A 15,108-nucleotide genomic window follows, 5' to 3' on the forward strand; every position below is an offset into this window, starting at 1 on the left:
CAGAAAAAAAGACCAAAAAAAAGAAAAAAGAAGGAAATATTCAACAAAACGTCTTACTGAGGGTTAGGGTTCACACTATAAGCATGGAAAAATGTTCTATTAATGGAAGCCTTAATATTTCATTTCAGTGCTGTTCAAACATGAAAACAGACTGCAACCTGTTTGTTAAATACAGTAGCTCAGTTATAAGCCTGAAGTTTCAGATAAATACATTTTCATACAAACCTTACAGTGTACATGGACAAGTTTATTGATTAGTATTTTCATAATTTGAGTAAAAAAAAAAACAAGAAAAAAATCGCAATAATCAATATATAGATTTGTATCGGGATTAACTGGCATCGAATCGAATCGTGACCTATGAATCGTGATACGGATCGAATCGCCAGGTACTACGCAATTCACACCCCTAGTACATATATATATATATATATATATATATATAATGTGAAAGAAAGGGGAAATGAAAAGCCAGGCTGTAGTTTTAAGTTTATATCTTTTTATCTTCCAATTTTCTCAAACTCTCAAAAATATTTCTTTCTTTCAGCTTTTCAATCATACATTTTGGTATTTTTTTGTACAAGTAGCTAAATTGATGTGTCAAATCTGCTGCTCTCCGTAGTTCACTTGCATTTACCTAATGTATGCTAGCTTCTGATTGGTTAGTGTTTAGTCAGCTGATAGGGGATCAGGAAGTGTTGTCGCTCTAGCTGCGGTGTATGATGATATTTAAAATTTAAAGAATGAATCCATCTCCATCTTGCCATTTCATTTTATAAACAGTGTCGCATTAACTACAAATTAATCCTCACATTGGACTATAGCTACGCTAACGTGTATTTCTCGTAAGTTTCTGAGGGTTTTTTTCTCGCAAATTTGCCACTTTATAAGTTCCATTTGCGAGTTTTTTTCTCTGAATATTGCCCCCGCCCTCTTAATTATTATTTTTAAACAAATAAATATTTGACGTGGCCCTAATACGCCATTGTACTTCTCAGTGATGTGTTACAAGAAATATTTATTTCCACTTCATCTTGTTTTTTCAGAGTGAAGAGGCTCCAAACTCAGCAACTATCAACTGAATCACCTTTTCAATGGAGACTGCGAACCAGTTAGATTTTTTTTTGTAGAGTGAACAATGCAATTAAGAGTTAAGATATTCTTTATTCCAAAATAAAAAGCTCTAAGGCAAACCAGACATGATCAAACTTAATGCTTTATAAAAAGAAAGACAGGCATGAAAACAGACTTTACAGTAGTTTGCAAACTACCCCCAAAGGACATATCAAGTTTTCCAGCACACACACGGCAACTATTGACCATTCAAACAAGAGGCACCACAGTGCAAAGTGATAAAAACATTTCAATGTTTCACCAATCGTGTGTGAGGTTGCAGGGGAACTGACAAACTTGAGCGTTTAATCACTGTGTGTACTTGAATTAACTGTTAACCTAATGTCATGGTTGAGTGTATGGTCTCAGTGTGTCCTTTGTGTTACTTCAAGGGCTTCCCGAATGAAGACTCTTTTGATTGTATTGTCAGCATAAGTGTTCTGGATTGTCCATATAGCAAGTTCCCACCTAAACTACTATTGTAAAATGGTTCATGATGCAAAAAGACAATTATACACAATGTTGGTAAAAATATCAGTCATTTAAAAATGTCTTGTTTTTAGTAAACTTTTCAGTTACTCTACTATTTGAATGCAGCATTATATGCATTTTTTAAAATTTATTTTTGACCAATCAGTCAGACTTTTACGGAGCCCCTAAGGTGTCATGGGAGGGGGGGTCATTTGTGTGTCCTCGCAAAAAACGTGTTCTCTTGCAAAAAAATTGCATTGCCTTTCAAAGATAGCGTTCCCTCACAAAGATTGTGTTCTCTTGCAAAGATTGCGATCTCTTGCAAAAACGTTTGCATCCCCTCATAAAAAAACTGCATACCCTCACAAAAAAATTGCGCTCCCTTGCAAAGAATGTGATCCTCGCAAAAACGTTTGCGTTCCCACGCAAGTTTTTTTGCGAGTGGACACCTTTAAATTTATTTATTTATACGCGTTATGTACTTCTGGTTCAGTTTGGACACTGTAGCCACGAATGCGTGGGCGAGAGGCTGCGGCACCATAGCATAGATATCTACGGCAGTACCTTTTCGAAATAACATTTTTCCCACTGCTGTAGACGCTCCATCCTTGTCGCTTTAGGTCACGCAGAGTTGACCCGGAAGTACATCAACTCGTTTAAAAAAAGATTGCGACCCCTCGGAATACTTTTGCGTTATCTCTCAATCATTGCGAGGGAACACAATCTTCGCGAGAGAACGCAAAGTTTTTTTTTTTCGAGAGGAAACGCAATCTTTGTGAGAAAACGCTAATTATTTTTCCCCCTACAATGTCACCTTAGGGGCTCCGTAGACTTTTGCTATTTTTGGCAGTACTTAAGGAAAGAACACAGGCCTTGATAGGACTCTCCCCCCCCCTTTTTTTTTTTTTAAAGAAAACTCAAAAGAACCCTGGAAAACAGAGTTGCTGCATTTATGAATCTGTACATCAACAGACCAGAACAAAAAACAAAAAAACAATCAAAAACCACAATTTTCATATGTACGTGTATGTATATAAAAATAAGGATCTTTCTTTTATTTTGAAACTCCCAAGAGCTTTGCTCTTTTGCAGAGGTCCATGTGAGAGCTGTGGAGTCAAGTCTTGCACATATCTACTCAAAACACAAGCATGCAAAGAGACAAACCCAACACTTTAAAGTGTTGTCATCCAAACTTACAATTCGACAGGGGTGAAAAAAAACAATATTAAATGTTTCCATATTTATTAATGTAGCATATAAACTTGCTTCTGGTGTTAAACACTTTTTCTTCAGATGAATTCAATTTCTTTTTTTAAGCTTAAATATACAAAGTGCAATCGCCTACAGCAACTAAAGAATAATAAAAAAAAACGTTTATGAAAAACACACAGCAAAGGTGGATTTTAGGAAGTGTGGGACAATTCCCATATATCCTGTTTTGTGCTCTGTATAAACCTAACGTTGTACAATGACCGTCCAAAAAGCCAGTCACTTTTGCAGTCTTGTTTGACACATTTTGTGTGGACATGTACTGTAGTGTACATATTCGAGTGTGTTATCTACTGGAGTGAGTCGCTGTTGTCAAGGCCCAGTCCGGCCATATCCGTATCATCGTCATCATCTCCACTGTCCCCAGACTCGTCTTCACTATGGCCTCCAAGCATCACCTGCTGGACTGCCAGGGTCGCACCATCTGATGTCAGACTGTGCAGGCCCTCCACATTCATAGTCACCATTGTACCTGGAAACCACACAAGTAAATGGCCATTTTGCTGTAGGTATCAAATTAATTGCTTTCAAGTTAGGATTAGTCTCCAAAACGTAGTCATATAAATGAGTGACCAAAGTACTTAAGTAAAAATGTACCGTAAATAAGACAATTCTGTGAGACGTTACAGCAGCGGTTCCCAACCTTTTTTAGTGTGTGTACCCCCAAATCGTTTGACCATGCCCTCATTCATGTGTCCTGATGATTCTCAAAAAGTAAAACTTAACACAATTGATTATTAAATGAAAATTATTTTATTTTGTTTCATTAATTTGAACATTTAATTCTTGGGCAAACCCCCCCGAAATTTTTTTATTTGTTACCTATGAATTCCCTTTAAACAGGCATTTAAAGTTTAAATTTCAGGAACAAAGGACTTAAGAATAATATATTACATCTCTAAAATCCCCTTTAAAGGGTAACTCAAAGCTAAATTGTTTGGGGTTTTTTGCCTATAAACTGTATAAATTGGTAATTTGGGGCAAAAACCGTGTGTTTGGTGCCATTTTAAGATTAAGTCATTCACTCCCAGCCATTTTCACTGAAGCAACCCTTCACCTTCGCTCCCGGTTGTGTTACTGGATTTTGACTGATTTTGCAAGGCCTACAGAATATTGTGTTCTATCGCTATAAAAAAAATGGAACCTACCAAAAGAAAGATTACAGTCTCTTCTTTCACCAGGAAAAAAAAGTATATTTGTATCTGTGTCCGTTTCGCAGCAGTTAGCATTAAAATACAGTATAACAAAGTTTCATCATTATTCACAAACCTGTTGAAAACATTGGCAAAAAGAGCTTGTTGCAACCTGGTTTATCTCTTATACTCTGCTGCCACCTGCTGGCCGTTTTTTGGAATAACTATCATTGCTTTAAGTGACCTCTTCAGGTCAGAGGCTGCATCAAAGCCTTCTGTATGCTCTAGTATAAAATAAAAAAACATAAAGAAAAACATATAAATACATTTTTGGGCCATGGCAATATTTAAAATAGAACATTTGTATATGTTTTTGGGAGAAATTAATTAAACAGAGCTGAAACAATTTGGCTGTTTGTCCTCTCATTACACGAGAAGATACACACTCCGTCACTTGTGGATCGTGACATAGTCGTCCCCGCCACCCACCGGCTCAGTCTCATACACGCTTCCTTAAACGCCTTCTTAGCGAGTTGCTGCTGTCAATCACAGCCAGACCACGCCCAACCAACTCCCCATTCGCAACCTAACGGTCCTCCAGCCAACACCCCCTTAGATGTCAAATCTTAGTGAGAGGTGGAGCAAGAGTTGGATTTCCTGTTGAGTTTCCCTTTAAAAATAAATGGGTACATTAATAGAGCATTTTCCCCACTGAACACAATCCATTTCATAATTTTCTCAACCACTAAAACTTAACAACACTGAAACAAAATATAGTATAGAATATTTGACAAACAAGAAACTTATACAATGTTAAGTTTAAATAAATACATGTTAACATTCTTCTTTTTTAAATTATTTTTAGTAAGTTGGTGTTCTGTCACTGGTGAGCAATTTTTTTTAGAACAGACCTGTGCTGTCTTTGGACAACATGAGTAGATTTATTGCTTGTTTGTTTTTAGAACAGAGCAAAAAGGCATTTTTCCCTTTTTTTGAAGGAGGAGGCTACTCCATCCAAAAAGGAGGGGGAAAAAACCTGCAAGCATGAGACTTTGAGCTGACACGGCTGTTGTGATTTTGGTGCGGCTGTGTCACATTATTGATCTTGGAAATAGACTTAACTTATTCAAACCCAAAAACGTATAAATACATTGTTTTGGTGTTTTATGTTTTTTTATGCTAGAGCATACAGAAGGCTTTGATACAACTTCTGACATGAAGAGGTTGCTTAAAGTAATAGTAGTTATTACAAAAAACGGCCAGTAGGTGGCATCAGAGTATAAGCAATCAGTCAGGGCCATGTTGCAACAAGCTCTTTTCCCCAGTATTTCAAACAGATTTGTGAATAATGATGAAACTTAGCTACATTCTAATGTTAATTACTGCAAACGGAAACAGATGCAAACATACTTTTCTTCCCCTGATGAAAGAAGAGATTCTAATCTTTCTTTTGGTAGGTTGCATGTTTTATAGCAATAGAACACAATATACTGTGGACCTTGCAAAATCAGTCAAAATCCAGTAAAACAGCCAGGAGCAAAGGGGGTTGCTTCAGTGAAAATAGTTGAAGGTGAATGAGTTAAATGCCTTTGCATACCCCATGCAATGTGCTCAAGTACCCCTGGTTGGGAAACACTGCTGTAGAGTACAAATTTGGGCATTGAGTAACATTTTATTTCTACCATCTGGCATTGTAACTTGCTGCGGTGTGCCGCCCCCCGAAGCAATGGAATCAGGCCAGAAGCGCTGTAGTGGCCGATTTTGAGGAGTCTTCTTTTTAGTTTTAGGCGTATCAGAGGAGCTAGCATCCAACATGGGCTGCAGAATCCGCCTTCGGGCATTTATAAACCTGCAAACACAAGGCAGAATGGATTCTGCATAGTCTCACAAAGTGTGATTCTTTTCCCACAGGTATTGAGTAGACTTGGTTATGAAACTGTATTATTAGGCCACATTCCCCTTATCTGCCAAGAGGCACATGCAAACATACATTAATAACAGCAAGCCAAAAAAGGTAATATAATTCAAACATTGCCAAACATAGTCTCCTCCAATAGTAAATTAATCCCTTTGTTTTAGTTGTATACATTTGGATTTCAGATGAATGAGACAAAAGTTGAGCATTCCAGCTTTTATTTCATGGCATTTGCAAGTAGGGGAGAGTGGGGTAAGTAGTTCGAATTTTCACTTAAAGTGTCTTTTACGCAAGGGGAATACAGGAATGCCTCCAACTAAAATATGTTCCTATAGTTTAGGACCAGGGTGTCAAACATACGGCCGGGGATCCAGCCCGCCAGGGAGTTTGGTACAGCCCGCGGGATAAATCTGCAAAAAAAACAACAACTGTATTTTTCTTTCAAATCTGCAGTTCTGCTATTGTCTGCTAGGGGTGCACTGTGTTTTGGTGAGCACAGTCGCAGACAACATGAATGCAACACTGCATGCGGCAGAATTAGCAACTAGCCTCTACGTCAAGTGGACCTAAACGTTTGACTCTGCCCACACAGATTTTCAAACTCGAAGCATTTCTTTCTTTGTTGTTAAACCTAACCATAACGATAACCCTAACCAAAAACCTAACCCTAAACCTACATAACGACTACAGTATGTTTTCAACACTGTATTGAACAACAAAAATTAACTCTCTCAATACATATGACGTATCAATACGCCATAAGCGTCATAGTCGCCGCGTACACATGACGTATCAATACGTCATAATCTTTTTTTAATGGAAGAGTGTACAGGAGGGTCTGGCACTGCTTCTGACTGAAAGATTAGGCTTGACTGCAATGTTATTTACAATAAACGGCCAGTAGGTAGCAGCAAGTATAAGATCAGCCAGTATCACGCAATGATCTTGTAGGTGAAGAGAAGCAGGAAGTGTAGACTGGGACAGGGAGTGTCGGCTGTCACTACTAGCGTGTTGTAGAGCAGCGGGGAGCAAGTAGAAAATAATTGCTTAATTGCTTTATGGCTTTAAAAAAAAGCATCCTCATCGGCTCATCAAAGCATAACGGCGGCGACCGAGTTGCTGCAAGTCAAGGAATGACGTTTTGTTCGTCGAGCTAATGCAACGAGCAATCGTCGAGCGATGATCCGCAGGGTTAACAGCTCGTTATGCCAGTCACATCGACCCCTGGATGACTGGATGCTGCAGCAGAGCTGCAGTTAGACCAGTCAATTGTTTATTTTTATGTGCAATTAACTGTTATTTTGTTATCAAAAGCACTTTTTGGAACGTTGTTTTATTGCACGAAAACATTATTTAGATTTTTTGAGCTGTCACAAAAGAAAAAATAGTAGTGTTAAAGTCCAAATTGTGCTTGAAATGTTTGTTTCATAAAAAGCTTGCGTCTTTTTCTCAGGAATTTAAATTTCGACAAAACTTAGCAATATTCTAACGCCGATAACTAAAGAATGGAAAAGAGATAGAAATACACTTCTTTTTCTGATGAAAGAAGAGAATAATCTTTCTTTTGGTATGTTCCATGTTTACATAGCAACAGAACACAATATTTTGTGGGTCTTGCAAGATCAGTCAAAATCCAGTAAAACGGTTGGTATTGAATGGTGATGCGCCAATGAAAATGGCTGGGATGCAATGTGTTAAAAACTGACCGAAACCTAGATACTAACCTCAACCGTCCAGGGATGCGCTATCTGCTGGGGACTGTAGTACTGCACTTCTGCCTCTTCCTCAAACCGTTTAGTTAGCTCCGCCCCGGCTGACTGAGGCTTGTAATTGTCGATGCTCCATAATGTTTTTGTTTTTTTAAAGCAAGTTTTATTTCTATAGCGCTTTTCTCAGACAGAAGTCACAAAGCACTTCACAAAAAGAGGACAGCCTCATACAAAGCAATATAAAATACAATGCCATAAAACAAAAACATTTATTTATACTGTATATATAGACAAACGTGTAAATTATATGCGTATATAGCATAAATATAAGAGCAGTGAGGCAAAAAAATAATAATCGTACATTTCCCTGAGTCAGCGGACATCATGATGTTGCTGGACACTTTCAGTAGCAGTTTCAGTAGCACTGTTTCGGTAGAATGGTGTTTCCGAAACCCTGACTGAAACCTGTCGTAGATGTTCTGTTCTTCAAGGAAGGATTTTAATTGTTTAGCTACCACTTTTTTTTTAAGAAAGGGGAGCTTCAAAATAGGCCTTACGTTTTTTAGATCAGACTAGTCTAGGCTTTTTAAGACGTGGTTCGACGACCGTATGTTTAAGGGAGCAGGGAAGTTCAAAAAAGTTTGAAGGGGAGGACATCAGACTGACTGGAGGAGGGCCTTCTATTAGTAATTAAAGCTAAAATGTCCTCCAGCGATACTGGGTTAAAAGAGGACCAGGCTTGAGAAGGAAGCTCAACATGAGCTGGTCCCTCACAAAAAGGGTGGTGGGATATTCTCTTTAATATCTCTAACCTTGTCAATAAAAAAAGTTTAAAAAAAAGTAATTGCTACCTTTCACGGGAGCAACTGGAGCACTGTAGGACACAAGCGAGTTAATTGTGTCAAACAGCACCTTTGGATTTCCCTTGTTTGATGTTATCAAATGATACAAATATTTAGATCGTGCCTCTTTTATCAGATTATTTAAGGAGAAAGTAAGGTCTCTAAGATACAGTCTGTGAGCTTCTAATTTGGTGGATTTCCACAAGTGCTCAGCTTTATGTCATAAGACGGTGCATCATTAAATCTGGCAATTTTGTAAGGAAAAAAAATTGTTTAAACCATTTTGAAAAATCCATGTGAGCGGAGTCAAACGTTTAAGTCCACCCGACGTTGAGGCACGCCACGAATGGCACTGCATCCAGGGCTGCTTGCCATGTTTGGGACAAGTTTTCTCACTAATGAGCATTAATAAAACAAATCTTACATGTGATTCTGAAATTGGCTTCTACTCAGGACATGATGCCTGATATGGATGCACTTGTGCACGGTAAACGGTGCCAAGTTTCAGGGGCAAATACTAAGCAAGATGAGCAATAATAATTTACACAGCAATATTGATGTGAAAATCATTCATTTGTTCAAATTGTTCCCCAGATCAGAACAGTGTTCTTAAGTTCCACAAAGCTGTGACTAATAGCGTATTTTCACTGGAGCCCATCACCGCACTGCTCGGCTCGATGGCGGGTCAGCTCAGCCCAACCCACGCACACACTGTGCACCTCCAATGTGCATCTGTGACGCTGGGCGGAAGTAATGCATAACCGGCTGCAACACTATAGTCAAGCGCGGGAAACAACACATAACCAAAACATGGAAGCCAGGGAGGACGACGCTGCCCGGTATCGGTTGCTCGTTCAGTTTTTTTGTGGTGCTTCAGATGTGGCGCTTCTTCAGAGCTCGCAACGCAAGGAGGATCGCTGCCGCAAAGAAAATGACGATGTTTTATCGCCGGAAAGCCCTCGAGGCTATACATGCTGATAGCAGTGGGAGCGAAGAAGAAGACGAACACTTGTCGAAAAGGACACGGCTGGTAAGTCCCCCCCCCCCCCTTCCCTCGCTGATGTTCATTACTGATGGCATCACAGGACCGACCGCCCAATCAACTGCCGTGGTATTTTACGTCATGTCCTGGGCTCTCTCTAGCCCAACGTAGGCATGAGGGCCGCGAGCAGCTCCGCACGGTCCACTTCTGACACGTTCAGCTGTAATGGAAACGCTCCCAACACTTTGCACGGTGCGATGCTGGGCTCCAGTGGAAAGACGCTATAAATGTTTTGCAACATTGTTAACTGTGATCAGTTTTTATGCATAACGCACTTAAATAAATGTGAAATAAATGTAAAGTCCTGGTTTCGTCACAGCTGCATATCACGCCCCCAAACACAATGTCGCTCTGTGATTGGTCCTAATCGGTGGAAATCAACGGGCTCGGTACAAGATGTATTCTCCGGAGTTTGTGAACTCACAATTATCGCAATAATTCAAGGTTAATGTTGTGCATCCCTGGGAGCAATCACTTTGTATCTTCAATAAACTGTTTGAGAAATAAAGCTTTAGAAAAAATGGGATTTTGTGGCACAACTTGCCCCCAGTGCGGGGTAATTGTACCATTAGTCAGAATTCAGTGGGGTACATTGTGCCATTTATAACTGAAGTAAAAAAGATAATTGTAATCTCACAGACGATAATGCTATAAAAGGAAGACAAATTCAATACAAAACTTTGATTTGCATGTTTCAAAGGCCTTTTCTTCTTTCATTCTTTTGCTTTTCCTGTTCAGCCATTTTATCTTCTCTTTCTTTGTGAGCCTTCTCTAACTCCATCTACTCAGGTGTGTCAGTCACAATTCTTGTTTTCACTTTCTTTCTTTTTTTCAATTCTGTTGGTTCTTTCTGTGGATTTTGGCAAGGGAAAAATGACTTCTGAAGACACATAACCCAAGTGAGCAAAACAACCAGATTTGTCACTTGTTGAGTGATCGGGAGGGTAAGCCTGTGCCTATTTTTTTTCTTATTCCTATTTTTTTTTATGGCCATCCTGCAGATTTGTATCTCCTTTCCAAACTGACGTATGGTCTTCCCCTCTTTCACTGCTTTTTCCAACTCCTCAAGAGTAGTTGACTTGAAACCCCGTATGTCTTCCTTTTGTATCTGCTGGCATGATGAATTTTGGTCAAAAATTAAGAATGGCACATACTTTTAGTGATCAAATTGTAAGAATACAGTTTACAACAACAATAAAATACAATAAAGTAATGTAGAGTAAATAATCATAATTTAGGTGAGGCACAACTTAACCCAGGTCATTTGGCACAAATTAACACAAGCTCGCCATTTTGAAAAAAATGCATCCCCCAGGTGGATGTCTTCTTCTATAGTTTTCTAAATCACAGGGGTGGAACTACTTGACCCTTGGCACAAATTACCCCGCTCTCCCCTACATCTAGATGTGTTAAACAACTCAGAACAGAGCACCTTTTGTTTAAAGTCACCCACTTTTCAAGTGAGCAAAGGTATTGGAACAGATATGATTAAATGAACTTTAAGTGAATAACATTTAATATTTGATAGCATAACCTTTATTTGTAATAACATGCATGCATTAAAGCTTGCGACCAATTGACTACACCAGACCAGACTGTTACATTCTTCATTTGAAATGCTTTTCCAGGCCTTTACTGCAGCCTCTTTTGGTTCTTAGAGCTGCTAATCTATAGAAATTCACTTCCTGTTTCCATTTCTGTCAGGACCATTACAATGGGACTGTGCGTCGGAGAGTATATTTTGGATTAAACCGTCAATAAATTATTCAAACAGCCAAGCTAAAACATTGACATTCTATGGATGGATCTTTATATGTCTTTCAATTTAGATTTAAAAACATTCATGGATACCAGTTTCCTTGGGCTTTGAGTCATTCTGCAGGAGATTCCAGGCTGAGGGTGCAGATTTTTCGCAAAAGCCTTTCTCCCACTTTTTGTCGGGGCGTTTGGGACAGAAAGCGAAAAGAGGTCCTGAGAACGCAATGAATACGGCGGTCGGGTACTTCAACGCCTGATTGAAACACAAAGCACACCAAGAATTGCCTAATAAAACACTACAGAGGCATGCATGCATGATAAATATAATATCTATCTATCAATCCATCCATTTACCTAATATAATTAATATAATATAATAAAATGATAAAAGATCACCATAGTGTAAAACATGTTGCATCGACAAAATGCTTTTTTACATTAAAAGAAAAACACGGTTTGTTAAATAGAAACCCAGTTGAAGACTAGCTTTTTCTAATGGTGAGCTTTTGCGCACATTAAGTCATTGAGAATGTGGAAGCACAGTAAAAAACAATGAGTAATATTTACTTGGAAAAAAAATCCTAGGAAAACCAGAAATGCATAAGCTTATTAGTGGCAAACAGGAAGACTGGTATGGCTCACGTGCTAGAGTGTATGTCTACCAAGCTGAGGGTCATGAGTTTGTTCCTCAATACTTGAGTAACTTTTTTTAAATAAACTGGTAAAATGTACCCAAAACACCCTGCAAAATATAGAATATAATATAATAGAAAAAACTACTAGATTTTTTCAAGTAAATATCACTTTCCTTTTTTTTTTTTTTTACAGTGTTAGGTGAAGTTAGATTAGATTACACAATAGATTCATTTGCAATTGTACATATCGTAGGCATTCATTCAGACACTATACACTGATTTATAAAATACAGAGCTCAGCATAAATGAGTACACGCCAACAGGTTTGTAAGAACCCCTTTAGTTTACTTTCAGAATCAAGATTTTTTTTTTATGGGATACTGTACTACAAAATACTTCTACAAATGTGGTCCATTGATTGAAAACAAGATTTGTTAATTAGTACACACTGAAAAGTAGTTTTCTTAACACATTTGTTAAATAACATTTTGCATATTAAAGTAGATCCCGAGAAAGAGACTGACAACTTGTTCATTCCAGGCCTAGCAGACATGTTGCTATCCATAAAAGTCACGGAGGTCATAATAAATACTAGATGTAGCCGTTTTTGTTGTGGGATGCATTCATTTTTTTTACATTAATTTGATTAAACTGAAGATTTTGTTATCTATGCATTCTATTACCAACCTTACTTTCATGTTGTGAGTTAAGCGTATATTCTACAGAAAACATTTTGCCAACATTTTGGAAATTGTTCTTATGTTCATTAAGATATTGAATAAAATCTTAAAATGTTTCAAAAATTGTGTACTCATATATGCTGAGCACTGTAAATCACCAAAAGGATCTTCTCCAAAGCTGGAGAGCTAATCAGTAAGAAGAGGAACCAACTGAAACCAAATCCTGCAGAAATTATTTTGTTTGTAGTGAAACACACAAATCCTCGTCTGTGTCACAAGCATTTTATACAACTACCATCATCACAATTTCCTGTTGCACAAGCATTTCACTTTTTCATTTAAACCTGACACAACAGTGCCTTACTTTTTAATGACGCTTTGCCCTTCAAAGACGCTTTACAAGAGATACATTATTCGTGCACCCACACATTCATATTCTGGTGGCGGTAAACTACGTAAGTAGCCACAGCTGCCCTGGGGCAGGCTGACTGATTGACGGGTGAACGGATGCCGTTGGCAAGCTATGATGTCCAGACTAAAATGAAGATGATGGATCAAAAGTACAATTGTTCGCCCAGGGGGCAAATCTAGCCAGAACTGCCTCTGGTAAATGTTATTTAAAGTTAAGTTCTCCGGTGAACACGGTCACCACTTCCCGATCCATTCCCTGTGAGTCACTTTAAAACTGGCGGTGTTAGGGAAGGGTCGTTTTGTTCCTCTCCAATCACACGCCTCTACCTCGCGCCTCTACCTCTCCACATACAGACGTCACACCCAGCAAATCATTTTATTGGCTACAAGCAACTTGCTCGTCACTTGTCAACATAACGGGTGATCCCATGGTCCAAATGGCAGCAATGTAGCGTACAGTTTGCTGTATTTAGAAAAGTTGATAGTCAATATGCGGGGCATTTGAGGTCCCGGACAGAACAAAACCGATTTAGCCCAAAATACGGGGTGTCCCGTCAAATTTGGGACAGTTGGCAACCCTAACACTAACCTCAAAATGAAAATTAATTTAGCAAGTTTCAAAGAATAAATGAATCAAAAAAATAAAATAGTTACTTAGCAGTTGCATTCAAACAATGCACATTGCACACACACCCCCCCCCCCCCCCCCCCACAAACACGCACACACAGACACATGCAGTATTTTTTAAGCAACAACTGAAAGAGGCTGCAGTAAAGGCCTGGAAAAGCATTTCTAATGAAGAATGCAACAGTCGGGTGTAGTTAACAGGTCGCAGAATTGATTCAGTTATTGCAAGTAAGGGTTATGCCACCATATATTAAATTCTATTCACTTTAAGTTAATAATGTCCGTTACATACTTTTGCCCACTTGAAAAGTGGGAGCTTCAACACAAAAGGTGCTCTGTCCTGAGTTGTTCAACACATCTAGAATGCAAAAAAAAACAAAAAAAACATGCAACAAAAAATAAAATTAAAAAAAAGTAAATATTATCTGATATATAGTATATCTAATGTATAATATAAAAAAGATTTATTTTTTTTAAACATGTAATGAAAGCTGGAATTCTGAACTTGTGTGTGATAGTCATCTTTTGATTAGAATGGAAACCCTTCATTCAGTATGCAACAAAAACAAAGGAATTTACCTTGCCATTACAATACTTTTGGAGTGGACTGTATCTTATGTTAAAGAAATATACTATTTATTAAAAACTAACCAGCTATTCTGTGAAACGGTTAATTTCAACTCTTCCCTGAAAAAAATCTTCAATTTATGATGAGGGATTATTATTTTATAGTACTTTTTAAGGATATTTCTCATTAGCTACAGTAGCAGCAATTTTTGGGACAGTCACGTCATCATTTAGTGGTGCAACGGATCACAAAGGTAACAGTTCGGATCAGATCACGGATCGGATAATTTTTTTGGATCAGCAGGAAAAAAAGAAAAAAAAGAAATAGTACTTTGTCTGTTTATTTTGTAAAGCGCTTTTCCATTAAATTAAAAGAAAAATCCATTCAAAATGTCTAATATAGCCATGTAGGATTTTGTGTCTTCATTTATTTTGTAAAACGCCTTTTCCCATTAAATACAAATTTAAAAAAAAATCTATTTAAAATGTCTAATACAGCCGTTAGGATTTAGGAACACAACTTTTAAGTGCAATGTGAGGCAGAAAAAAATCATATTTTTACCTCAACATACAATTTCAGGCATATTCCCTTTAAGCATGGAGAGTGAATTATAAATTAGCCTTGGTCCAGAATATTGAAAATGAATTAAAGTAGTAGTTATACACATTTACAGCTTACCAGCCAGACACTCGTTGGTCATGCTAACAGCTAGCCACTTACGACGGAGACTTCCACCGTATCATACAATGACGGCGTAATTAATTGCAGTTTGTTTAGTGTCCAAAATTAGCTAATGAACTTGAGTTTGGGATAGCGTTGTGTTGGTGTTAGTCGCAACTACCATGACAATCAACTCCGATAAAGAAACCTCTGAAAGGGAAGTCAAGCTAGTCATCACGCCACGACATGGGCGAACTTCAAAGTAAAAGTGTAC

At 38.1% G+C, this 15,108-nt stretch overlaps 2 protein-coding genes across 6 annotated transcripts in view; one reads left to right on the forward strand and one right to left on the reverse strand.

Annotated features, from left to right (window-relative positions):
* tmprss3a (transmembrane serine protease 3a) overlaps window positions 1-1,328 on the forward strand; it is a 64,011-nt gene extending 62,683 nt beyond the window's left edge. Inside the window, exon 12 of the mRNA XM_086090669.1 lies at window positions 1,047-1,328. Coding sequence (XP_085946795.1) covers window positions 1,047-1,082 — 36 coding nt within the window. The 3' untranslated portion in view covers window positions 1,083-1,328. The remainder of the gene's footprint in view (window positions 1-1,046) is intronic.
* The window catches only part of LOC147164240 (homeobox protein PKNOX1-like), a 61,979-nt gene continuing 48,015 nt past the window's right edge, over window positions 1,145-15,108 (reverse strand). For 4 of the 5 annotated variants that reach the window (XM_086090666.1, XM_086090667.1, XM_086090664.1 and 1 more), the window contains exons 10-11: window positions 5,669-5,835; window positions 1,145-3,325 (exon numbers count right to left, since the gene is read on the reverse strand). In XM_086090666.1, the coding sequence (XP_085946792.1) occupies window positions 3,144-3,325; window positions 5,669-5,835 (349 nt within the window). In that variant the 3' untranslated portion in view covers window positions 1,145-3,143. The remainder of the gene's footprint in view (window positions 3,326-5,668; window positions 5,836-15,108) is intronic. The other variant, XM_086090668.1, reaches the window with a different exon arrangement.

Source organism: Leptonotus elevatus, chromosome 12 (genome assembly GCF_054856555.1).
Source record: "Leptonotus elevatus isolate MCC_2025b chromosome 12, RoL_Lele_1.0, whole genome shotgun sequence".
NCBI classification, from domain to species: Eukaryota; Metazoa; Chordata; class Actinopteri; order Syngnathiformes; family Syngnathidae; genus Leptonotus; species Leptonotus elevatus.